A 26071-nucleotide genomic window follows, 5' to 3' on the forward strand; every position below is an offset into this window, starting at 1 on the left:
TTTTTTTTTAAACACTGCAGGGATTTCAAGGGACAACTTTCTCCAAAATAGAAAGCATGGGACAACAGAACTTGCCACCTGCACACATAAAAATATAGCTAGTTTTAAAAACGTGATTAATTTAACAAATCGCACAGTGGTATGAAAGGTCATCGCTGACATAAAAAAAGAGTCTTGTAGGTGTAGTTATTCTTCTAACCGCTAGAGGTCGGCGTTACCCAATGAATTTCCCCCCTCAATTTTTGAACTTTGAACTTGGGAGGAGTCGCTAGCCTCGGCGGTGTTTTACAGGTTTTCGGGTAGGCGAAGAATTAGCATTTACAAGGATTTGGACTGCATTTCAGGGAGGGCGAAGGCTGTCAGTCATCATGGCCACTTCGAAAGCCTATTTTAGTGAGCGAGCCAATGCTACTTCGTGATGAACCTGCAAGAGGTGCTTTTCTGATGCGTTTTGCTGGCGAGGTGGCTAACGTTAGCTAGCCTAATAACATCCGGCTTTACCTCTCAATAAGATGATTAACGTTAGGTAGCCAACCTTTCCTACACGATACTGTTTTTCAGTCACAGGCACCAACTGTCATTTAACGTTAGACTAATAACGTTATTCATCTAGCTACTATACGTACTGTATTGGTTTTCTATCTAGCGCTATCTATTTTTCCAAAGCAATGGCTGCAGACCTGCAATCCAAATACACCAAATTGGCCCAGGAGTATTCTAAGGTAAGTGGCTTCTTGTTGATCTATCTTTAGCCAAAGTTCTTGGCTATTTAATCTGATTGCTGAATCATTCTCGGTAACTAACGTTACCTAACATTGGTTTGGTTCAATATGTAGCGTTCATGGATTGCAAGGAAGGTAGTTAACGTTTGTTAGGTCTACTTATTGACAGACAGGAAGTGAATCCTGAACAGAAGCCACCCTAAACGATTGGTTCTCAATATTTGTCGGTTAGGGTACCACCAACTGCCCAGAAGTAACGTTACCCCGTTGTGCGTTTTACCAGTGAGTCTTTTCTAGTATCCCCTGTGGATAGGCCAAGTACCCAAAGGGATCCTAGTATCCCTGGTTGGGAACCACTACTCTGAACAACACAATGTTATACTTGGCTATGTTACACGGCCTGAGTAAAACATGGCCAGCCATGTAATTTAAACTCTGTCATGTTACCCTAACCATAGAAAATTGATTGGTAGCCATGTCAGTAGTACTCATCCTAAAACCCTTTGTAGACATTATTACAATACATGTCTGTTAACTTGTGACTAGATTTGGTTAATATAAAACCATCCTCGTGACCCACACTTTGTCAGGTGACAGGCAGTGGAGGAATTGCATGGTGTTTCCTTTCTGGCTGTTGTGAAATGACATACCCCCCCTCAGGCCCATATCCGGTTATTTGGAAGAAGCGCTGACATTGTACGTTCCCATATATGTGGTGTGTAGTTGCCCAATAATTAGTGACATTTATTCACCCAACCTTAGAAAATGTATGTGGAGTTCCATTGTTAAATCATGAAATATGGATGAAATCTCACATAAAATCCATAAAATAGCTATGTTGCTTTGCTTTGACGCTGAAGGCCTGTACTGTCAAATTGGCCATTTTGGTCTTTAGAGCTTGTCTGTGTGAACTTTTGTACATTTGTGTGTTGTAGTAGACCTACATCTGTGTCTGTACTCCCATGTCTCCATAGCTCCGGGCCCAGAACCAAGTGTTGAAGAAGGGCGTGGTAGATGAGCAGGCTAGCTCCACCTCTCTGAAGGTACACAACCATTCAGAGCCCACAGGAATAGTTTTGCTTATCTCTCCCTTTCCCCTCAGAAATTTCTGAAACGAGGGGGAAATAAGCTGGAATGGGACACTCCAACCAGGATTTCAATAACAAAAAACAGGGAATTTTGATTGACTTGAAAGGCCTCGTATGCATTCAGTAGGGCTGTGGCACTCATGTTGTCAGCCAGTTATTGTCATGCAAATGACTGCTGGTCTCACGCAAATTAGCATGTTTAGCATCGCCAGACCTCCACCATACAAGCTGCTGATGCGCCTTTTTCAACATCTACATTTTAAAAAGTATAATAAATCCATTTAATTTACACTGTCACAATAAATCCATTATTTTAGTCAGGTCTAAAGAAATATTATGATATGAAGAATATGTATTTTCTAGCCTACTGTATGTTATCTGGCTGTGCGCCATGTCATAGGCTGTAGGCTTGTTCATTTAGTAGAGAAGATATGTTTAAAAGTCTCATGCCATTATTTTATATTATAGGATTTTATTGTAAGAATAATATATACTGAACAAAAATATCAACGCAACATGTAAAGTGTTGGTCCCATTTTTCATAGGAAAATTTGGTGCATACATTTGTTTATATCCCTGTTAGTGAGCATTTCTCCTTTGTTAAAATAGTCCATCCACCTGACAGGTGTGGCATATCAATAAGCTTTTTAAACAACATGATCATTACATAAGTGCATCTGTGCTGGGCACAATAAAAGCACATTCTAAAATGTGCAGTGTTATTACACAGCATAATGACGCAGATGACTTTTGAATGAGCGTGCAGTTGGTATGCGGACTGCAGGAATTTCCAACAGAGCTGTTGCCAGAGAATTGAATGGGTAAGCTACTCCGGTTTTATAGGGGAGCAGCTGAGAAATACATGTAGTAGCAGCTGAGAAATACATGTAGTAGCAGCTGAGAAATACATTTAGTAGCAGCTGAGAAATACATGTAGTAGCAGCTGAGAAATACATGTAGTAGCAGCTGAGAAATACATGTAGTAGCAGCTGAGAAATACATGTAGTAGCAGCTGAGAAATACATGTAGTAGCAGCTGAGAAATACATGTAGTAGCAGCTGAGAAATACATGTAGTAGCAGCTGAGAAATACATGTAGTAGCAGCTGAGAAATACATGTAGTAGCAGCTGAGAAATACATGTAGTAGCAGCTGAGAAATACATGTAGTAGCAGCTGAGAAATACATGTAGTAGCAGCTGAGAAATACATGTAGTAGCAGCTGAGAAATACATGTAGTAGCAGCTGAGAAATACATGTAGTAGCAGCTGAGAAATACATGTAGTAGCAGCTGAGAAATACATGTAGTAGCAGCTGAGAAATACATGTAGTAGCAGCTGGGATCTTATTTTTAGTGGCAACCATCAAAACTCTGCTTTCACACAGGACTGCATATAGAAATGTCGGGGCTGATAAGGACACTTCACACAGGACTGCATATAGAAATGTCTGGGCTGATAAGGACAATTCACACAGGACTGCATATAGAAATGCCTGGGCTGATAAGGACACTTCACACAGGACTGCATATAGAAATGTCGGGGCTGATAAGGACACTTCACACAGGACTGCATATAGAAATGTCTGGGCTGATAAGGACAATTCACACAGGACTGCATATAGAAATGCCTGGGCTGATAAGGACACTTCACACAGGACTGCATATAGAAATGTCTGGGCTGATAAGGACAATTCACACAGGACTGCATATAGAAATGCCTGGGCTGATAAGGACACTTCACACAGGACTGCATATAGAAATGTCTGGGCTGATAAGGACACTTCACACAGGACTGCATATAGAAATGTCTGGGCTGATAAGGACACTTCACACAGGACTGCATATAGAAATGTCTGGGCTGATAAGGACACTTCCCACAGGACTGCATATAGAAATGTCTGGGCTGATAAGGACACTTCACACAGGACTGCATATAGAAATGTCTGGGCTGATAAGGACAATTCACACAGGACTGCATATAGAAATGTCTGGGCTGATAAGGACACTTCACACAGGACTGCATATAGAAATGTCTGGGCTGATAAGGACACTTCACACAGGACTGCATATAGAAATGTCTGGGCTGATAAGGACACTTCACACAGGACTGCATATAGAAATGTCTGGGCTGATAAGGACACTTCACACAGGACTGCATATAGAAATGCCTGGGCTGATAAGGACACTTCACACAGGACTGCATATAGAAATGTCTGGGCTGATAAGGACACTTCCCACAGGACTGCATATAGAAATGTCTGGGCTGATAAGGACACTTCACACAGGACTGCATATAGAAATGTCTGGGCTGATAAGGACACTTCACACAGGACTGCATATAGAAATGCCTGGGCTGATAAGGACACTTCACACAGAACTGCATATAGAAATGCCTGGGCTGATAAGGACACTTCACACAGGACTGCATATAGAAATGTCTGGGCTGATAAGGACACTTATTTCACTCCACACATCCACCACTGTTTGAGGAGCATGCAGGTGCTGTGCAGCATGCAGTTCTTCTGTGTGTAATATGCAGTAGGCTATAAGGCATTGTATTGTTACATTTTTAAATGATTTATGTTGGGCTTCTCATATAGGCCTATGCGTATAGCTTTTCTAAATGCAACGTCTTAAATGCTTTGAATTAATCATCACCTTTAGAAGTGCTGTCCATTGTGTTTGGCTCTGAAACATCTACGACGAGCATTGCATTTATTTTGGCTTACAGACATATAGAACAAAATGTACAACGTGGACCCAGAGGATATCACTTGAAAGTATTAATTCAAACTCTTGTTTCCAAAGTGGTCCTTGATGGTAAAAACAACTTTCACTAGGTTTTCAATCACAGTGAAGTAAAACATGTACCCTAACGATATGTTTTAAATTACACTGCTTTGATGATGTGTTTGAGGAGATTTTCCATTTGACTTGTTCTCAACTGGCCTACTTGGTTAAATAAAGGTGGGGGGAAAAATGTATCAGTGGTTAGAGGAACGATAGAGCCCTGAGTACCAGCTCATTAACGACCTGATGGTAGTTAGCAAGTTTGGTACTACTAATGCATGATACTACTAGTGCATAGAGGAGATTAGTGACTCAACGGTCACATGGAATATGACTGAGGTCATGACACATGATTGCCGGTGTGGCGATAATACCGTCACTGCAACAGCCCTAGTGTTCAGTCAATGGCATTGTATGTGTTGAGCCCTCACTGAGCGTCTTCTTCTCCACCCATATACTACAGGAGCAGATGAAGCAGCGAGAGCACAGCCTGAGGAAGGTGGAGCAGGAGATGGACAGTCTCTCCTTCAGGAACCAGCAGCTGGCTAAGAGAGTAGAGCTGCTGCAGGAGGAACTGGCTACCAGCCAAGCCAAGGGCCAGAAGAGCAAGGTAGAGACAGACACTGGTCCTCTTGCTCCGTTGTTAAGGCAAGAAGAACAAGGTAGAGACAGACACTGGTCCTCTTGCTCCGTTGTTAAGGCAAGAAGAACAAGGTAGAGACAGACACTGGTCCTCTTGCTCCGTTGTTAAGGCAAGAAGAACAAGGTAGAGACAGACACTGGTCCTCTTGCTCCGTTGTTAAGGCAAGAAGAACAAGGTAGAGACAGACACTGGTCCTCTTGCTCCGTTGTTAAGGCAAGAAGAACAAGGTAGAGACAGACACTGGTCCTCTTGCTCCGTTGTTAAGGCAAGAAGAACAAGGTAGAGACACACTGGTCCTCTTGCTCCGTTGTTAAGGCATGAAGAACAAGGTAGAGACACACTGGTCCTCTTGCTCCGTTGTTAAGGCAAGAAGAACAAGGTAGAGACAGACACTGGTCCTCTTGCTCCGTTGTTAAGGCATGAAGAACAAGGTAGAGACACACTGGTCCTCTTGCTCTGTTGTTAAGGCAAGAAGAACAAGGTAGAGACAGACACTGGTCCTCTTGCTCCGTTGTTAAGGCAAGAAGAACAAGGTAGAGACAGACACTGGTCCTCTTGCTCCGTTGTTAAGGCATGAAGAACAAGGTAGAGACACACTGGTCCTCTTGCTCCGTTGTTAAGGCATGAAGAACAAGGTAGAGACAGACACTGGTCCTCTTGCTCCGTTGTTAAGGCAAGAAGAACAAGGTAGAGACAGACACTGGTCCTCTTGCTCCGTTGTTAAGGCAAGAAGAACAAGGTAGAGACAGACACTGGTCCTCTTGCTCCGTTAAGGCAAGAAGAACAAGGTAGAGACAGACACTGGTCCTCTTGCTCTGTTAAGGCAAGAAGAACAAGGTAGAGACAGACACTGGTCCTCTTGCTCCGTTGTTAAGGCATGGCGCTAGCAGCGGCAGGATAGTGGGTTTGATTCCCAGGATCACCCATAGGTAAAATGTTTGCACACATGACTGTAAGTTTCTTTGGATAAAGGCGCCTGCTAAAATGGCAAATATTAGACAAGGAATAGGGTACACCCCACAATCAGACATGTCATTTGGGATGCAAAGTTGATTTGTCGATCAGTGATTCTCATCAGTTCGACTGCAATGTAGTGAATCTCAAAGGTACTTTCTCTCCACCAGAACAAAGGGGACTCCCCCTCCCAGCAGGGCTTGCAGCAGACCCAGAGTGTGTTTGATGAGGACCTGCAGAAGAAGATCCAGGAGAACGAGAGGCTTCACATCCAGGTCTGTCTGAGACATGGGAGTGTATGCATGTATGGACTAGTGTATACCAAGAGACTACTGTTTTGAATATGTGTACATCATTATGTATTTGACCAGTTGCATTTGTGTGCTGGTCTGTTCATGTCTATGGATGATGTTTTTATGATTCTTCATAAAAACACAAGGTAATGCACAAATAAATATTTTATCCTTGGATGGACAATGAAGTAATTTTCTGTTCTAAGTTCTATGAGGCCGATGAGCAGCACAGGCAGCAGGAGTCTCAGCTGAAGGTCCAGTTGGAGGAGCTGGAGAGAGACCGCGAACAGCACCAGGCCATAGTGGACGGACTCACCTCCAAATACATGGACACTATAGAGAGACTGCAGAGTGCCCAGGCCAGACTAGAGGTGAGAGGGAGGGGAGGTGGGGAGAGTAGTGGACAGACTCACCTCTAAATACATGGACACTATAGAGAGACTGCAGAGTGCCCAGGCCAGACTAGAGGTGAGAGGGAGGGGGAATAATTGAAGGAGGATGAGAGGGGCTAAACTCATGAATTTGTTATTGATGATGTAATACATGATGCCATTTGCTGTGTCCTACAGGTGAAATCCCAGACTCTGGAGAGGGAATCTAATGAGTGCAGAGTTCAGACAGAGGAATGGTAAAAACCTTAATATATTTCTATAGCAGAGGACTTACAGTGCCTTGCGAAAGTATTCGGCCCCCTTGAACTTTGCGACCTTTTGCCACATTTCAGGCTTCAAACATAAAGATATAAAACTGTATTTTTTGTGAAGAATCAACAACAAGTGGGACACAATCATGAAGTGGAACGACATTTATTGGATATTTCAAACTTTTTTAACAAATCAAAAACTGAAAAATTGGGCGTGCAAAATTATTCAGCCCCTTTACTTTCAGTGCAGCAAACTCTCTCCAGAAGTTCAGTGAGGATCTCTGAATGATCCAATGTTGACCTAAATGACTAATGATGATAAATACAATCCACCTGTGTGTAATCAAGTCTCCGTATAAATGCACCTGCACTGTGATAGTCTCAGAAGTCCGTTAAAAGCGCAGAGAGCATCATGAAGAACAAGGAACACACCAGGCAGGTCCGAGATACTGTTGTGAAGAAGTTTAAAGCCGGATTTGGATACAAAAAGATTTCCCAAGCTTTAAACATCCCAATGAGCACTGTGCAAGCGATAATATTGAAATGGAAGGAGTGTCAGACCACTGCAAATCTACCAAGACCTGGCCGTCCCTCTAAACTTTCAGCTCATACAAGGAGAAGACTGATCAGAGATGCAGCCAAGAGGCCCATGATCACTCTGGATGAACTGCAGAGATCTACAGCTGAGGTGGGAGACTCTGTCCATAGGACAACATTCAGTCGTATATTGCACAAATCTGGCCTTTATGGGAGAGTGGCAAGAAGAAAGCCATTTCTTAAAGATATCCATAAAAAGTGTTGTTTAAAGTTTGCCACAAGCCACCTGGGAGACACACCAAACATGTGGAAGAAGGTGCTCTGGTCAGATGAAACCAAAATTGAACTTTTTGGCAACAATGCAAAACGTTATGTTTGGCGTAAAAGCAACACAGCTGAACACACCATCCCCACTGTCAAACATGGTGGTGGCAGCATCATGGTTTGGGCCTGCTTTTCTTCAGCAGGGACAGGGAAGATGGTTAAAATTGATGGGAAGATGGATGGAGCCAAATACAGGACCATTCTGGAAGAAAACCTGATGGAGTCTGCAAAAGACCTGAGACTGGGACGGAGATTTGTCTTCCAACAAGACAATGATCAAAAACATAAAGCAAAATCTACAATGGAATGGTTCAAAAATAAACATATCCAGGTGTTAGAATGGCCAAGTCAAAGTCCAGACCTGAATCCAATCGAGAATCTGTGGAAAGAACTGAAAACTGCTGTTCACAAATGCTCTCCATCCAACCTCACTGAGCTCGAGCTGTTTTGCAAGGAGGAATGGGAAAAAATGTCAGTCTCTCGATGTGCAAAACTGATAGAGACATACCCTAAGCGACTTACAGCTGTAATCGCAGCAAAAGGTGGCGCTACAAAGTATTAACTTAAGGGGGCTGAATAATTTTGCACGCCCAATTTTTCAGTTTTTGATTTGTTAAAAAAGTTTGAAATATCCAATAAATGTCGTTCCACTTCATGATTGTGTCCCACTTGTTGTTGATTCTTCACACAAAAATACAGTTTTATATCTTTATGTTTGAAGCCTGAAATGTGACAAAAGGTCGCAAAGTTCAACGGGGCTGAATACTTTCGCAAGGCACTGTAAAATGAAGCAATAATGAGGGTTAGAATAATGCATATGGGGTCGCATTTAGTATGGTCACTGAGCGGTCATTTACTATTTCTCCTTCCCTCTCCTCTCCCCCTCCCTCCATCCTCTTCTCTCTCAAATCAATGTCAATTTATGGGCTTTATTGGCATGGAAAACGTATGTTAACTTTGCCAAAGCTAGGGAAGTAGATAATATACAAAAGTTAAATAAATCATAAAAATGAACAGTAAACATTACACTCACAGAAGTTTCAAAAGAATAGACATTACAAATGTCATATTATGTATATATACAGTGTTATAACGATGTGCAAATAGTAAATAAACAAATATGGGTTGTATTTACAATGGTGTTCTTCACTGAGTGCCCTTTTCTTGTAGCATTGGGTCACAAATCCTGCTGCTGTGATGGCACACCGTGGTAAATATCGGAGTTGATCAAAATTGGGATTGTTTTCAAATTCTTTAGATCTGTGTAATCTGAGAGAAGTATGTGTCTCTAATATGTTCATACATTGGGCAGGAGGTCAGGAAGTGCAGCTCAGTGTCCACCTCATTTTGTGGGCAGTGTGAACATAGCCTGTCTTCTCTTTAGAGCCAGGTCTGCCTACGGCGGCCTTTTTCAATAGCAAGGTTATGCTCACTGAATCTGTATGTAGTCAACGCTTTCCTTAAGTTTGGGCCAGTCAGTGGTCAGATATTCTGCCACTGTGTACTCTCTGTTTAGGGCCAAATAGCATTCTAGTTTGCTTTGTTTTTTTGTTAAGTCCTTCCAATGTATCAAATAATTATCTTTTTGTTTTCTTATGATTTGGTTGGGTCTAATTGTGTTGCTGTCCTCTCTCTAGTCAGCAGCAGTTGAGGAAGTGTCAGTCAGAGCTCAACATACAGGTGAAACAGAGCAGTTGTGTCATCCAGGAGAAAGTGCCCTTCAACGACACCAGTGAGTACTAGGTCACTATGCAACATTTCACCGAGCCCGGATAGTGTTCATTAGGAACCAAGCGGAAGACAACAGACTGAAACAGTGAGGGACTACCTGGATGGGTCCAATAAGAACTACTAATTTGTTGTTTTCTGTTGCGGTGTGTGCTCTTATGAACACAACTGTGAAACATCACTGATTGTAAATTATTTGAGAGCACATGTACATGTGTATACTACTAATGTTAGTGAATTCCATATTTTGGTGAATAATGCCATATTACACTTAAAGACATGCTCCGGAACGTTGGCGACTAAGTATTTTTTTTAAACCTCCCGCTTTGAGCTGGATTTGTCGATGTGTAGTTCATACATGCGTAATCTATACTGAACAACAAATATAGACGCAACAATTAAAACAATTTTACTGAGTTAGAGTTGATATAAGGAACTCAGTTCATTGAAATAAATAAATTAGGCCCTAATCTTTGGATTTCACATGACTGGGTGAGGGTTCAGCAATAGTTGGGCCTGGGAGGGCATAAGCCCATCCACTTGGGAGTCAGGCCTACCCACTGGGGGAGTATGGCACAGCCAATTAGAATGAGTTTTTCCCCACAAAAGGGTTTTATTACAGACTGAAATACTACTCAGTTTCATCAGCTGTCTGGGTGGCTAGTCTCCGATGATTCTGCTGGTGAAGAAGCCGATGTGGAGGTCTTGGGCTGGCGTGGTTACACGCGGTCTGCAGTTGTGAGGGCCCGGTTGGACGTACTGCCAAATTCTCTAAAATGACCGTGGAGCCGGCTTATGGTAGAGAATTGAACATTAAATTCTCTGGCAACAGCTCTGGAATCTTTTATTTCAGCTCATGAAACATGGGACCAACACTTTACATGTTGCGTTTTATATTTTTGTTCAGTATCTGAGCAGATTTACTGTCTAACCTCAGTTAACCATTACATCCCTAGTTTGAAAGCGACTGTTAACTGGAAGATGTGCTGTGTCATTTTCCCCACGTGGACTAGCCCCATAGCAATTCCATTTCTAGCCGATGAGCTTCAGCCCTTCGCCATTTTGAGTGACAGCCAGCAAGATGCACACACAGCAGAGAGAGAACAATGACGTGGTGCATATCTGTTCATGTGACGAAGTACACCATTTTCTAGGACCATTTTTGGCTCGTGAGCACTACTTTCAGAACTAAAAAGTATACAAAAGTAGTGGAGAATCTCTTTAACATCTATCTCACTGATGCTGTAGGAAGAGGCACACTGAAGCACTGTCTAATGCGTCATGCTATGATAGAGGCTATGTTCAAGTTCGACGCTAGAGCCCTGTTCTCCTCTCTGCTCAGTGTCCTGGTTAGATAGATGGCTTACTTAGTCCTTATAAAAATGCTATATGAAGTACAGCGCGATGACATGCCATCATTCGGCGCATTAAACTGCTTTAAGCCAGTTAGTAAGTAAATCATTTCAACTTTTTTTCACCCTGAAATCTCTCCTTTAAATCCCCCCCCCTTTTCTCCAGAATTCAGTGACTACAACAGCCTCAATGTTCCACCACACAACAAAAGACACCAGGTGAGAGGAAGCCCTATAGTAATATCCAGTATTATTCAATTCTGTCCTTGAATTTTATAGAACAGATGGTTCTCAAACCTCCATTGTCAGCGTGAATATGTGGTCCAGAGTTTTGGTAGTGATCTTCTCTCGCTCCCTGTCCTCTCCTCCAGTTGAAGGCCCGAGACGTAGCAGGTCAGGCCCTAGGCTTCGTCCAGGACATAGTGGTGGCTCTGTTAAACTTCCACTCCTACACAGAGCAGAGGGTGCACATCTACCCCCTGGATTCCTCTATCGAACCCATCTCACCACTCAACCAAAAGGTGAGGACACACACAATGTCTCCACCTCGACATCGTTTAAAGGGACCAACAGCAATTAGTACATCCATTTTTGGACTTGTAAATTAATAATCTATACCTATTGGTTCTTGCTTAGTTCAACTGTTGTACCCCTTGAGAACCCAGAGTATAAGCTTTTTTTACTCAAATGTTTGCAAACAAAGTTAATGTTAACAAACACTATATAGCCTCAGAACATGATTTAAAACTATAATGTTGATATCATGGATGCCCAGTCTTTGCATCTATAGCTCTATGAATTTGAGTTGTTACATTTCTCCAGCCCCTCTCTCAGCTTTTTACCCAGTTAGTGGTGGGGAGAAAGCTTTATTGTTTATACTGCTGATTTGCCACTTTAAACATATTACATGTTAAAATGTTTAGTCCTTTAGCAGATGTTCTTATCCATAGTGACTTACAATATGTGCTTTCGTCTGAAGTACGTAAGATGTTCTCTTCTCCCCAGTTCTCCCAGTATCTACATGAGAATGCAGCCTATGTGCGCCCCCTGGAGGAAGGACTAGTGCAACTACACCAGAGCATCACAGAGGACACAGTAACAGTACTGGAGACTGTGGGGAAACTGAAGGGCTTTGCTGATCATTTCACATCCTACACCCACTTTCTGCAGAAGATTCTACCATACCAGCTCAAAAGGTCTGTATTCATTACATTAGAGGTGTGTGTTATGTGTGTATTTACATCTAACGGGGTGGGTGGGTATTTTCCTCCTCATCCTCCTCTATTCTCCCCCCAGTCTGGAGGAAGAGTGCAGGGCTCCTTTGTGTACCTCCTCTCTCATCTCTAAGAACCTGGAGCTGCAGAGTGGCATGAAGAGAATCACGTCAGTGTTCGACAAACTACACAGCTACATCATCCTACTGGCCTTACCTAGTGAGTTGTATCATCCTACTGGCCTTACCTAGTGAGTTGTATCATCCTACTGGCCTTACTAGTGAGTTGTATCATCCTACTGGCCTTACCTAGTGAGTTGTATCATCCTACTGGCCTTACCTAGTGAGTTGTATCATCCTACTGGCCTTACCTAGGGAGCTGTATCATGCTACTGGCCTTACCTAGTGAGTTGTGTCATCCCACTGGGCTTAGCTAGTGAGTTGTGTCATCCCACTGGGCTTAGCTAGTGAGTTGTGTCGTCCCACTGGGCTTAGCTAGTGAGTTGTGTCGTCCCACTGGGCTTAGCTAGTGAGTTGTGTCGTCCCACTGGGCTTAGCTAGTGAGTTGTGTCGTCCCGCTGGCCTTAGCTAGGGAGTTGTGTCGTCCCGCTGGCCTTAGCTAGTGAGTTGTGTCGTCCCGCTGGGCTTAGCTAGGGAGTTGTGTCGTCCCGCTGGCCTTAGCTAGGGAGTTGTGTCGTCCCGCTGGCCTTAGCTAGGGAGTTGTGTCGTCCCGCTGGCCTTAGCTAGGGAGTTGTGTCGTCCCGCTGGCCTTAGCTAGGGAGTTGTGTCGTCCCGCTGGCCTTAGCTAGGGAGTTGTGTCGTCCCGCTGGCCTTAGCTAGGGAGTTGTGTCGTCCCGCTGGCCTTAGCTAGGGAGTTGTGTCGTCCCGCTGGCCTTAGCTAGGGAGTTGTGTCGTCCCGCTGGCCTTAGCTAGGGAGTTGTGTCGTCCCGCTGGCCTTAGCTAGGGAGTTGTGTCGTCCCGCTGGCCTTAGCTAGGGAGTTGTGTCGTCCCGCTGGCCTTAGCTAGGGAGTTGTGTCGTCCCGCTGGCCTTAGCTAGGGAGTTGTGTCGTCCCGCTGGCCTTAGCTAGGGAGTTGTGTCGTCCCGCTGGCCTTAGCTAGGGAGTTGTGTCGTCCCGCTGGCCTTAGCTAGGGAGTTGTGTCGTCCCGCTGGCCTTAGCTAGGGAGTTGTGTCGTCCCGCTGGCCTTAGCTAGGGAGTTGTGTCGTCCCGCTGGCCTTAGCTAGGGAGTTGTGTCGTCCCGCTGGCCTTAGCTAGGGAGTTGTGTCGTCCCGCTGGCCTTAGCTAGGGAGTCGTGTCGTCCCGCTGGCCTTAGCTAGGGAGTCGTGTCGTCCCGCTGGCCTTAGCTAGGGAGTCGTGTCGTCCCGCTGGCCTTAGCTAGGGAGTCGTGTCGTCCCGCTGGCCTTAGCTAGGGAGTCGTGTCGTCCCGCTGGCCTTAGCTAGGGAGTCGTGTCGTCCCGCTGGCCTTAGCTAGGGAGTCGTGTCGTCCCGCTGGCCTTAGCTAGGGAGTCGTGTCGTCCCGCTGGCCTTAGCTAGGGAGTCGTGTCGTCCCGCTGGCCTTAGCTAGGGAGTCGTGTCGTCCCGCTGGCCTTAGCTAGGGAGTCGTGTCGTCCCGCTGGCCTTAGCTAGGGAGTCGTGTCGTCCCGCTGGCCTTAGCTAGGGAGTCGTGTCGTCCCGCTGGCCTTAGCTAGGGAGTCGTGTCGTCCCGCTGGCCTTAGCTAGGGAGTCGTGTCGTCCCGCTGGCCTTAGCTAGGGAGTCGTGTCGTCCCGCTGGCCTTAGCTAGGGAGTCGTGTCGTCCCGCTGGCCTTAGCTAGGGAGTCGTGTCGTCCCGCTGGCCTTAGCTAGGGAGTCGTGTCGTCCCGCTGGCCTTAGCTAGGGAGTCGTGTCGTCCCGCTGGCCTTAGCTAGGGAGTCGTGTCGTCCCGCTGGCCTTAGCTAGGGAGTCGTGTCGTCCCGCTGGCCTTAGCTAGGGAGTCGTGTCGTCCCGCTGGCCTTAGCTAGGGAGTCGTGTCGTCCCGCTGGCCTTAGCTAGGGAGTCGTGTCGTCCCGCTGGCCTTAGCTAGGGAGTCGTGTCGTCCCGCTGGCCTTAGCTAGGGAGTCGTGTCGTCCCGCTGGCCTTAGCTAGGGAGTCGTGTCGTCCCGCTGGCCTTAGCTAGGGAGTCGTGTCGTCCCGCTGGCCTTAGCTAGGGAGTCGTGTCGTCCCGCTGGCCTTAGCTAGGGAGTCGTGTCGTCCCGCTGGCCTTAGCTAGGGAGTCGTGTCGTCCCGCTGGCCTTAGCTAGGGAGTCGTGTCGTCCCGCTGGCCTTAGCTAGGGAGTCGTGTCGTCCCGCTGGCCTTAGCTAGGGAGTCGTGTCGTCCCGCTGGCCTTAGCTAGGGAGTCGTGTCGTCCCGCTGGCCTTAGCTAGGGAGTCGTGTCGTCCCGCTGGCCTTAGCTAGGGAGTCGTGTCGTCCCGCTGGCCTTAGCTAGGGAGTCGTGTCGTCCCGCTGGCCTTAGCTAGGGAGTCGTGTCGTCCCGCTGGCCTTAGCTAGGGAGTCGTGTCGTCCCGCTGGCCTTAGCTAGGGAGTCGTGTCGTCCCGCTGGCCTTAGCTAGGGAGTCGTGTCGTCCCGCTGGCCTTAGCTAGGGAGTCGTGTCGTCCCGCTGGCCTTAGCTAGGGAGTCGTGTCGTCCCGCTGGCCTTAGCTAGGGAGTCGTGTCGTCCCGCTGGCCTTAGCTAGGGAGTCGTGTCGTCCCGCTGGCCTTAGCTAGGGAGTCGTGTCGTCCCGCTGGCCTTAGCTAGGGAGTCGTGTCGTCCCGCTGGCCTTAGCTAGGGAGTCGTGTCGTCCCGCTGGCCTTAGCTAGGGAGTCGTGTCGTCCCGCTGGCCTTAGCTAGGGAGTCGTGTCGTCCCGCTGGCCTTAGCTAGGGAGTCGTGTCGTCCCGCTGGCCTTAGCTAGGGAGTCGTGTCGTCCCGCTGGCCATAGCTAGGGAGTCGTGTCGTCCCGCTGGCCATAGCTAGGGAGTCGTGTCGTCCCGCTGGCCTTAGCTAGGGAGTCGTGTCGTCCCGCTGGCCTTAGCTAGGGAGTCGTGTCGTCCCGCTGGCCTTAGCTAGGGAGTCGTGTCGTCCCGCTGGCCTTAGCTAGGGAGTCGTGTCGTCCCGCTGGCCATAGCTAGGGAGTCGTGTCGTCCCGCTGGCCTTAGCTAGGGAGTCGTGTCGTCCCGCTGGCCTTAGCTAGGGAGTCGTGTCGTCCCGCTGGCCTTAGCTAGGGAGTCGTGTCGTCCCGCTGGCCTTAGCTAGGGAGTCGTGTCGTCCCGCTGGCCTTAGCTAGGGAGTCGTGTCGTCCCGCTGGCCTTAGCTAGGGAGTCGTGTCGTCCCGCTGGCCTTAGCTAGGGAGTCGTGTCGTCCCGCTGGCCTTAGCTAGGGAGTCGTGTCGTCCCGCTGGCCTTAGCTAGGGAGTCGTGTCGTCCCGCTGGCCTTAGCTAGGGAGTCGTGTCGTCCCGCTGGCCTTAGCTAGGGAGTCGTGTCGTCCCGCTGGCCTTAGCTAGGGAGTTGTGTCGTCCCGCTGGCCTTAGCTAGGGAGTTGTGTCGTCCCGCTGGCCTTAGCTAGGGAGTTACAGAGCCTTCAGAAAGGATTCACACCCCTTGACTTATTCCACATTTTGTTGTGTTACAGACTGAATTTCAAATGGATTCAATTTAGATTTCTTGTCACTGTCCTACACACAATACCCCATAATGTCAAAGTGGAAATATGTTTTTAAACAGTTTTATAAATGAATTAAAAATGAAAAGCTGAAATGTCTTGAGTCAATAAGTATTCAAGTCCTTTTTTATGCCAAGTCTAAATAAGTTCAGGAGTAAACGTATTCCGTGATTTGTTAAGTAAATGTTGCATGGACTCCCTCTGTTTGCAATAATAGTTTTTAACATGATTTTTTTAATGACTATCTCATCTCTGTATCCCACACATACAATTATCTGTAAGGTCCCTCAGTCGAGCAGTGAATTTGTAACACAGATTCCACCACAAAGACTAGGTAGGTTTTCCAATGCCTCACAAAGAAGGGCACCTATTGGTAGATGGGTTAAAAATAAATAAAGAGTAGACATTGAATATCCCTTTGATGTTATTAATTACACTTTAGATGGTGTATCAGTACACCCAGTCACTACAAGGATACAGGCGTCCTTCATAACTCAGTTACCGGAGAGGAAGGAAACTGCTCAGGGATTTCACCATGAGGCCAATGGTGACTTTAAAACAGTTATGGCTGTGATAGGAGAAAACTAAGGATGTGTCAACATTGTAGTTACTCCACAATACCAACCTTATTGACAGAGTGAAAAGAAGGAAGCCTGTAGAGAATAAACATATTTCAAAGCATGCATCCTGTTTGCAATATGGCACTAACATAATACTGCAGAAAATGTGGCAAAGCAGTTCACTTTTTGTCTCGAATACAAAGTGTTATGTTTGGGGCAAATCCAATCCATCACATCACGGAGTAACAATCGCCATATTTTCAAGCATAGTGATGACCATGTTATGGGTATGCTTGTAATCATTAACAGCTGGGGTGTTTTTCAGGATAAAAATAAACTGAATGGACCTAAACACAGGCAAAATCCTAGAGGAAAACCTGATCCAAAACATGCACCTGGTTTACAATGAGGCATGAAAGTAAAACTACAAAAAAAATGTGGCAAAGAAATCTACCTATGTTTGTTGCAAACCCAATAGAACACGCTACTGAGTACCACTCTACATATTTTCAAGCATGGTGGTGGCTGCATCATGTTATTGGTAATGCTTGTCATTTGCAAGGACTAGAGTTTATGATAAAAATAAACAGAATAGAGCTAAGCACATGCAAAATCCTAGAGGAAAACCTGGTTCAGTCTGCTTTCCACCAGACACTGGGAGAGGAATTCACCTTTTACCAGCACAATAACATAAACACAAGGCCAAATCTATACTGAAGTTGCTTATCAAGAAGACAGTGAATGTTTCTGAGTGTCTGAGTTAAAGTTGACTTAAATCTACTTGATAATCTTTTGCAATAGCTGAAAATGGTTGTCTAACAATGATGAACAATCAATTTGACAGAGCTTGAAGAATAATGGGGGAAAAATGTTGCACAATCCAGGTGTGGAAAGCTCTTAGAGACTTACCCAGAAAGACTCAAGCTGTAATCGCTGCCAAAGGTGCCTGTACAAAGTATTGACTCGGGGGCGTGAATACTCATGTAAATTAGGTCTTTCTGTATTTAATGTTCAATAAAGTTACAAACATTTCTAAAAACATGTTTTCACTTTGTCATTATAGGATATTGTGTGTAGATGGGTGAGGGGAGAACATTATATTTAATACATTTTAAATTCAGGCTGTAACACAACAAAATGTACTTTTTGAAAGCACTGTATCTCAGCCCACTGGTTTAACCTAGGAAATTAGTGCTTTCAGAAAGTATTCAGACCCTTCCACATTGTGTTACGTTACAGCCTTATTCTAAAATGGATTTTAGGCAAAGCGTCAATACAGGACTAAGATCTTGATTTTTTTCTCTACTCGTACTACTCTGACACTCATCCGATGTGGCAGGGCTTGCAAAATATCACAGACAACAAAGGGAAGCACAGCTGAGAGCAGCCCAGTGACACGAGCCTACTAGACAACCTAAATAACTTCTATGATCGCTTCGAGGCAAATGACACTTAAACATGTATGATGAGAACATCAGCTGTTCCCGGATGACTGTGTAACCACGCTCTCCACAGCCGATGTGAGTAAGGTCTTTAATCAGGTCAACATTCACAAGTCCACAGGGCCAGACGTATTACCAGGACGTGTACTCCGAGCATGCGCTCACGTCTAGCGATGAAATGCTTTGAAAGGCTGGTCATGGCTCACATCAACACCATTGTCCCAGAAACCCTAGACCCACTCCAATTTACATTCCGTACCAACAGATCCACAGATTCTGCAATCTCTTGCACTCCACACTGCCCTTTCCCACCTGGACAAAAGGAACACCTATGTGAGAATGCTATTAAGTGACAACAGCTCAGCATTCAACACCATAGTTCCCTCAAAGCTCATCAATAAGCTAAGGACCCTGGGACTAAACACCTCCCTCTGCAACTGGATACAGGGCTTCCTGACGGGCTGCCCCCCCAGGTGGTAAAGGTAGGTAACAACACGTCTTCCACGCTGATCCTCAACACAGGGGCCCCTCAGTGGTGCATGCTCAGTCATCTTCCTTCCACTCATGACTGCATGACTCCAACACCATCATTAAGTTTGCTGATGACAACATAATGGTAGGCCTGATCACCAACAACGATGAGACAGCCTATAGGGAGGTCAGAGACCTGGCCGTGTGGTGTCAGGACAACCACCTCCCCCTCAATGTGATCAAGACAAAGGAGATGATTGTGGACTACAGGAAAATAAGTACCGATCACGCCCCCATTCTCAACGACGGGGCTGTAGTGGAGCAGGTTGAGAGCTTCAAGTTCCTTGGTGTCCACATCACAAACAAACTAACATGGTCCAAGCACACCAAGACAGTTGTGAAGAGTGCACGACAAAACCTATTCCCCCTCAGGAGACTGAAAAGATTTGGCATGGGTCCTTTGATCCTCAAAAGGTTTTACAGCTGCACCATCGAGAACACTGGTTGCATCACTGCCTGGAATGGCAACTTCTCGGCCTCCGACAGCAAGGCACTACAGAGGGTAGTGCGTACGGCTCAGTACATCACCGAGGACAAGCTTCCAGCCGTCCAGGACCTCTACCAGGCGGTGTCAGAGGAAGATCCCCGCACGGCAAGCGGTACCAGAGCGCCAAGTCTTTGTCCAAGAGGCTTCTAAACAGCTTCTACCCCCAAGCCATTAGACTCTTGAACATCTAATCAAATGGCAATGCATTATCTTTGCATAGTCACTTTAATAACTCGTACATATTACCTCAGTTGCCTCGACACCGGTGCCCCCGCACATTGACTCTGTACCGCTACCCCCTGTAAATAGCCCGCTATTGTTATTTACTGTCTAAGGTCCCAGAGTTGACAGTGCTTATTGTTGGGGTAGGTTCCTTGTTTCTTGTCAGTCATTGGCTTATTGGTGAAATCAGCAGTCAGACAATATATTTTAAGTAAATCAATAAAACCTTTATTAATGCAATTGCAGACAAGTTGACAACGGAAACACAGCACGTATGTTTCAGAGTAAGTTCTGCAACATAAAACAGGTCAAAGTTGCTTTAATATGCTTGCAGTCAACCCCTAGTGATGTAACTGCCTACGTCAACACCTTCTACTCACGAGACCAAGCCCATGCATATACAAACTTGCAGGGGAAAACAGTCCTGTGTTTTCTAAGGACTCAGCAGTAATCTTTCATTCCCGTGTGGCTTACAGTGGTATGTCTGACTTGCCTCTTATCTATTTGCACCCCTGCAGGGGTCTGTGTCTATGTATCTCTTTTAGCCTCAAGGTGCTTTCTCAGACACCAATATCAGAGCAAAAGCCAAGCCATGGGGTTGAAGGGCTTGTCCATAGTGTTCTGAGACAGGATTGTGTTGAGGATACAAACATTTCTGCTGCATTGAAGGACCCCAAGAACACAGTGGCTTCCATCATTCTTAATGGAAGAAGTTTGGAACCACCAAGACTCTTCCTAGAGCTGGCCGTCCGGCTAAACTGCGCAATCGGGGAGAAGGACCTTGGTCAGGGAGGTTACCAAGAACCCGATGGTCACTCTGACAGAGGTCTAGAAATGGAAGTATCTTCCATAAGGACAACCATCTCTGCAGCACTCCACCAATCAAGCCTTAATGGTAGAGTGGCCAGACGGAAGCCACTCCTCAGTAAAAGGTACATGAAGTACTTGGAGTTTGCCAGAAGGCACCTAATGTCTCTCAGACCATGAGAAACAAGATTCTCTGGATTGATGAAACCAATATTGAAGTCTTTGGCCTGAATGCCAAGCTTCACGGCTGCAGGAAACCTGGCACCATCCCTACGGTGAAGCGTTGTGGCAGCATCATGCTGTGGAATGTTTTTCAGCAGCAGGGACTGGGAGACTAGTCAGGATCGAGGGAAAGATTAATGGAGCAAAGTACAGAGATCCTTGATGAAAACCTGCTCCAGAGGGCTCAGGACCTCAGACTGGGGCGAAGGTCCACCTTCCAACAGAACAATGACGCTAAGCACACAGCCAAGACAGCGTAGGAGTGGTTTCGGGACAAGTCTCTGAATGTCCTTGAGTGGCCGGACTTGAACCCGATCGAACATCTCTGGAGCGACCTGAAAAATAACTGTGCCGCAATGCTCCCCATCCAACCTGACATCTTGAAGTTCTGCAGAGAATGTGAGAAACTCCCCAAATACAGGTGTGCCAAGCTTGTAGTGTCATTCTCAAGAAGACTCAAGGCTGTAATCGCTTCCAAAGGGGCTTCAACAAAGTACTGAGTAAGGGGTGAATGTAAATGTGATTATATATTTACAGTTGAAGTCGGAAGTTTACATACACTTAGGTTGGAGTCATACCACTCAGGAAGGAAACGCGTTCTGTCTCCATGAGATGAATGTACTTTGGTGTGAAAGTGCAAATCAATCCCAGAACAACAGCAAAGGACCTTGTGAAGATGCTGGAGGAAACCGGTAAAAAGTATCTATATCCACAGAGTCCTATATCGCTCAGCAAGGAAGAAGCCACTGCTCCAAGACCCGCATAAAAAAGCCAGACTACGGTTTGCAACTGCACATGGGGACAAAGATCGTACTTTTTGGGGAAATGTCCTCTGGTCTGATGAAATAGAACTGTTTGGCCATAAGGACCATTGTTATGTTTGGAGGGAAAAGGGGGTGGCTTGCAAGCAGAAGAACACCATCCCAAACTTGAAGCACAGGGGATGCAGCAGCATGCTGTGGGGGTGCTTTACTGCAGGAGGGACTGGTGCACTTCACAAAATAGATGGCATCATGAGGGAGGAAAATGATGTGGATATATTGAAGCAACATCTCAAGACATCAGTTAAAGCTTGGTTGCAAATGGCTCTTCCAAATATCAATGACCCCAAGCATACTTCCAAAATTGCGACAAAATGGCTTAAGCACAACAAGTCAAGGTATTGGAGTGGCCATCACAAAACCCTGACCTCAATCCTATATAACGTTGGTGGGCAGAGCTGAAAATGCGTGTGCGAGCAAGGAGGCCTACAAACCTGACTCAGTTACACCAGCTCTGTCACGAGGAATGGGCCAAAATTCACCCAATTTATTGTGGGAAGCTTGTGGAAGGATACCCAAGTTAAACAATTTAAAGGCAATGCTACCAAATACTAATTGAGTGTATGTAAATGTGTAACCCACTGGGAATGTGATGAAATAAATAAAGAATTCTCTCTACTATTATTCTGACATTTCATGTTCTTAAAATAAAGTGGTGATCCTAATTGACCTAAAACAGGGAATATTTACTAGGATTAAATGTCAAGAATTGAGAAACTGAGTTTAAATTTATTTGGCAAAGGTGGATGTAAACGTCTGACTTCAACTGTGTATTTGCGAAAATGTTTAAACCTGTTTTTGATTTGTCATTATGGGGCATTGTGTGTAGATTGAGGGGGGGAAACAATTTAATAAATTTTAGAATAAGGCTGTAACGCAACAAGGTGGAAAAAGTGAATGTGTCTGAATATCCGGATGCACTGTATATCATCTTACTGGCTTTACAAAGTGATCTTGAATCATGTATTTGTAATCTTTAGCCTTGATAACTAACCTGTTTAACAAATTGAATAGCTACTGTCTGTAGGACTAGAGCAGAGGGAGGATCCTTTCCTATTGACTGATCGAGGAACTAGAGAAGAGGGAGGATCCTTTCCTCGTGAGTGATGGGGAACTAGAGGAGAGGGAGCATCCTTTCCTCGTGAATGATAGGGAGGATCCTTTCCTAGTGAGTGATGGGGAACTTAAGGAGAGGGAGGATTCAGAAAGGTTGGTAAGGCAGCAGACTCATTTCAGTTTCCTTCTGACAATGTCATGGTCTAGAGGAAGCTGGGCTGAGTTGGGGTAATTTTCTCTGGACCCTACTGAGTCTGATATTACATATCTGGTAGCTCCAGTACAGTTTCAGGTTGGAAGTTGGGTATAGACAGTAGTTTTATTTATTTAACTAGGCAAGTCAGTTAAGAATTTGTTCTTATTTACAATGACGGCCAAACCTGGACGACGCTGGGTCAATCAGTCGGATGTGCTACGTCCTGGATTCAAACCAGGTACTATAGTAACGCCTCTTGCACTGAGATGCAGTGCCTTAGACCGCTGCGCTACTCTGGAGTAATGTTTTCACATTGTTTTCCAGGTGTTCGACAGGACGCTATGCCCCAGAGCAGTTCCTCTGCTGTCTTCACCCAGCTGGCTGCCTGTCTACACAGTCTTCATGATGCCGTCAAAGGTGAATTATTACTTTTAAAAAATCTTTTTATTTGAAAATATTATTTCTAATTAGTGTTTTTGTAGACTAATGTTCAAGCCACTCTCCTTTCAAATGTAAAGTTTATTGGTTGCGTACACAGTTAAGCAGATGTTATAATGGGTGCAGCGAAATGCTCATGTTACAATACAGTCAAATGTCACAATCCATTTAAAAAACAGAACAACAAGAAATGTCTGTTCTTCTGTAGAGATGTCTAAAAGCCCATTTTTATGCTTGATCCAGGAAGCTAGAGGCTGTGTACAGAGGGTGTGACGCAATTGCGGAGCCTCCGGAGGCTTGAGGAGGGCAAATCAAGCTCCCTACCATATCACCATGCGCCTCCCAAATGTTGAAACAATGCGTAGAGCTTCATATAGCGCCCTACGATTTGTTGACGTATGTGGGGGCGGTGCGTCCTGTACAAACACAAACTCACTTCCTTGATAACTTTATTCACAACAGCTCTGATCTGAGAAAGCAGAGTAAGTGTGCTGACTTCTGCTGAGGCCGCATCGCAGTAAATGATCTACGGCCAATGCAGGCACTGGAATGGCCATAAATGGGCTTTAAGTTGAACCGTTATAAAGCAGTATACATGCTGTCTTCAAGTAAGGTGGAATCGATAAATGTGTCCCCTGTTCCTTCCTTTATGTATGTAGAGATGTCTAAACCCCATCTCCTTTCTGTGTCTGTAGAGATGTTTGTGTTCAGTGCCTTCGGAAAGTATTCAAACATCTTTACCTTTTCCACATTTTGCTACGTTACCGCCGTATTTTAAAATGGATATATTTTATTTTTTTCCCCCTCAACCTACTCACACAATACCCCATAATGACAAAGCAAAAACATGTTTTTACTAATTTATATAAAAAAAAATATTTCTAATTTAGATAAGTATTCAGACCCTTTACTTATTACTTTGTTAAAGCACCTTTTTGCAGCGATTTACAGCATTGAGTCTTCTTGGGTATGCCGCTACAAGCTTGGCATACCTGTACTTGGGCAGTTTCTCCCATTCTCTGCAGATCCTCTCAAGCTCTATCAGGATGGATGGGGAGCGTTGCTGCACAGCTATTTTCAGGTCTCTTCAGAGATGTTAGATTGAATTCAAGTCCGGGGTCTGGCTGTGTCCCTCAAGTACATTCAGAGGCGTTTCCCAAAACCACTCCTGCATTGTCTTTGCTGTGTGCTTAGGCTCGTTGTTTTGTTGGAAGGTGAACCTTCACCCCAGTCTGAGGTCCTGAGCCCTCTGGAGCAGGTTTTTGTCAAGGATCTCTCTCTACTTTGCTCTGTTCATCTTTGCCTCTCCTGACTAATCTCCCAGTCCCTGCTGCCACCACCAGGCTTCACCGTAGGGATGGTGCCTGGTTTTCTGCAGCTGTAACGCTTGGCACTCAGGGCAAATTGTTCAATATTGGTTTCATCAAACCAGAGAATCTTGTTTCTCATGGTCAGAGTCTTTAGGTGCCTTTTGGCAAACTCCAAGCAGGCTGTCATGTGCCTTTCACTGAGGAGTGGCTATCATCTGGCCACTCTACCATAAAGGCCTGATTGGTGGATTGCTGCAGAGATGGTTGTCCTTCTGGAAGGTACCCCCATCTCCGCAGAGGAACTCTGGGTTCTTGGTCATCTCCTTGACCAAGGCCCTTCTCCCCCGATTGCTCAGTTTGGCCGGACAGCCAGCTCCTGGAAGAGTCTTGGTAGTTCCAAACTTCTTCCATTTAAAAATGGAGGCAGTCTGTTCTTTGGGGTCCTTCAATGCTGCAGAAATGTCTTGGTACCCTTCCCCAGATCTGTGCCTTGACAAAATCCTGTCTTGGAGCTCTACGGACAATTCCTTCGACCTCATGCCTTGGTTGTTGCGCTGACATGCACTGTCAACTGTGGGACATTACATAGACAGGTGTGTGCCTTTCCAAATCATGTCAAATCAATTGAATATACCACAGGTTGACTCCAATCAAGTTGTAGAAACATCTCAAGGATGATCAATAAAAACAGAATATACCTGAACTCAATTTCGAGTCTCATTGCAAAGGGTCTGAATACTTATGTAAATAAGGAATTTCTGTTTATTTTTAATACATTTGCAAAAAATTCTGTTTTCGCATTGTCATTATGCAGTATTGTGTGTAGATTGCTGAGAATGTTATATATATCTATATCTATATATCTATATTTATATTAAAAAAAAAATCTATTTTAGATTAAGTCTGTCTCTCTCTCTCTCCTCTCTATAGAGATGTCTAAGCACTACAGCCAGAAGGCCGGTCTGGAACAGCAGTTGCCTACAGTCACTCAGAAGCTCTGCACCACTAACGAGTGTCTGCTGGCTTCCCTGGGCATGCTCACCAACAGCACCGACAAGGTAGGACCATGTACCACTATTTAGTTAGATAAGCGAGATGCTGGGTGTGCCCACCAACAGCACCGCCAAGTTAATACTTAGCAGATAGACACTGTTATCCAAACCAAGTAACAGCGCTGCCAATGAGTGTCTGCTGGTCATCACTAGTTACCACAACCATGAAGTCATAAACCCTCCCTATTTCTAAAATGTGATTTTAAACCTACCCTTAACCACACTGCTAACCTTATGCCTGACCTTAAAGCAATACTTCAAGATTTTGGCAATTAAGCCATTTATCTTCTCCAGAGTCAGATGAACTCGTGGATACCATTTCCATGGAGAGTGGTACTTGGTAATGTGTTGTCTGTTTGGGGCAAATCCAATAACACTTGGTATTCAGGACAAAAAGTGAATTGCTTTGCCACATTTTAGGCAGTATTATTTTAGTGCCTTTGCAAACAAGATGCATGTTCTGGAATATTTATATTATGTACAGGCTTCCTCTTTCACCAGCTCTATTAGGTTAGTATTGTGGAATAACGACAATGTGGATCCATCCTCAGTTTTCTCTGATCACAGCCATTGAACTCTGTTACTGTTTTAAAGTCATCATTGCCTCATGGTGAAATCCCTGAGCGGTTTCCTTCCTCTCTGGCAACTGAGTTAGGAAGGACGCCTGTATCTTTGCAGTGACTGGGTTTATTGATACACCATCCGATGTGTTTATTAATAACTTCACCATGCCTCATAGGGATTTTCCATGTCTGCTTTTTTTATTTTCACCCATCTACCAATATGTGCCCTTCTTTGTGAGGCATTGGAAAATCTACCTGGCCTTTGTGGCTGAATTTGTTTGAAATTCACTGCTTGAGTGAGGGACCTTACAATTATCGGTATGTGTAGGGTACAGCGATCAGTCATTCAAAAAATCCTGTTTAACACTATTATTGCACACAGTG

General features: G+C 45.2%; 1 protein-coding gene across 1 annotated transcript in view; it reads left to right on the forward strand.

Moving 5' to 3' along the window:
- The first annotated feature begins 220 nt into the window (after window positions 1-220).
- LOC110503012 (protein phosphatase 1 regulatory subunit 21) overlaps window positions 221-26071 on the forward strand; it is a 40675-nt gene continuing 14824 nt past the window's right edge. Inside the window, exons 1-13 of the mRNA XM_036960877.1 lie at window positions 221-722; window positions 1697-1765; window positions 5062-5208; window positions 6366-6470; window positions 6695-6859; window positions 7058-7116; window positions 9630-9724; window positions 11239-11291; window positions 11444-11593; window positions 12078-12268; window positions 12369-12505; window positions 22649-22741; window positions 25003-25130. Coding sequence (XP_036816772.1) covers window positions 669-722; window positions 1697-1765; window positions 5062-5208; window positions 6366-6470; window positions 6695-6859; window positions 7058-7116; window positions 9630-9724; window positions 11239-11291; window positions 11444-11593; window positions 12078-12268; window positions 12369-12505; window positions 22649-22741; window positions 25003-25130 — 1446 coding nt within the window. The 5' untranslated portion in view covers window positions 221-668. The remainder of the gene's footprint in view (window positions 723-1696; window positions 1766-5061; window positions 5209-6365; window positions 6471-6694; window positions 6860-7057; window positions 7117-9629; window positions 9725-11238; window positions 11292-11443; window positions 11594-12077; window positions 12269-12368; window positions 12506-22648; window positions 22742-25002; window positions 25131-26071) is intronic.

This window comes from Oncorhynchus mykiss, chromosome 23 (genome assembly GCF_013265735.2).
Source record: "Oncorhynchus mykiss isolate Arlee chromosome 23, USDA_OmykA_1.1, whole genome shotgun sequence".
Taxonomy (NCBI): Eukaryota; Metazoa; Chordata; class Actinopteri; order Salmoniformes; family Salmonidae; genus Oncorhynchus; species Oncorhynchus mykiss.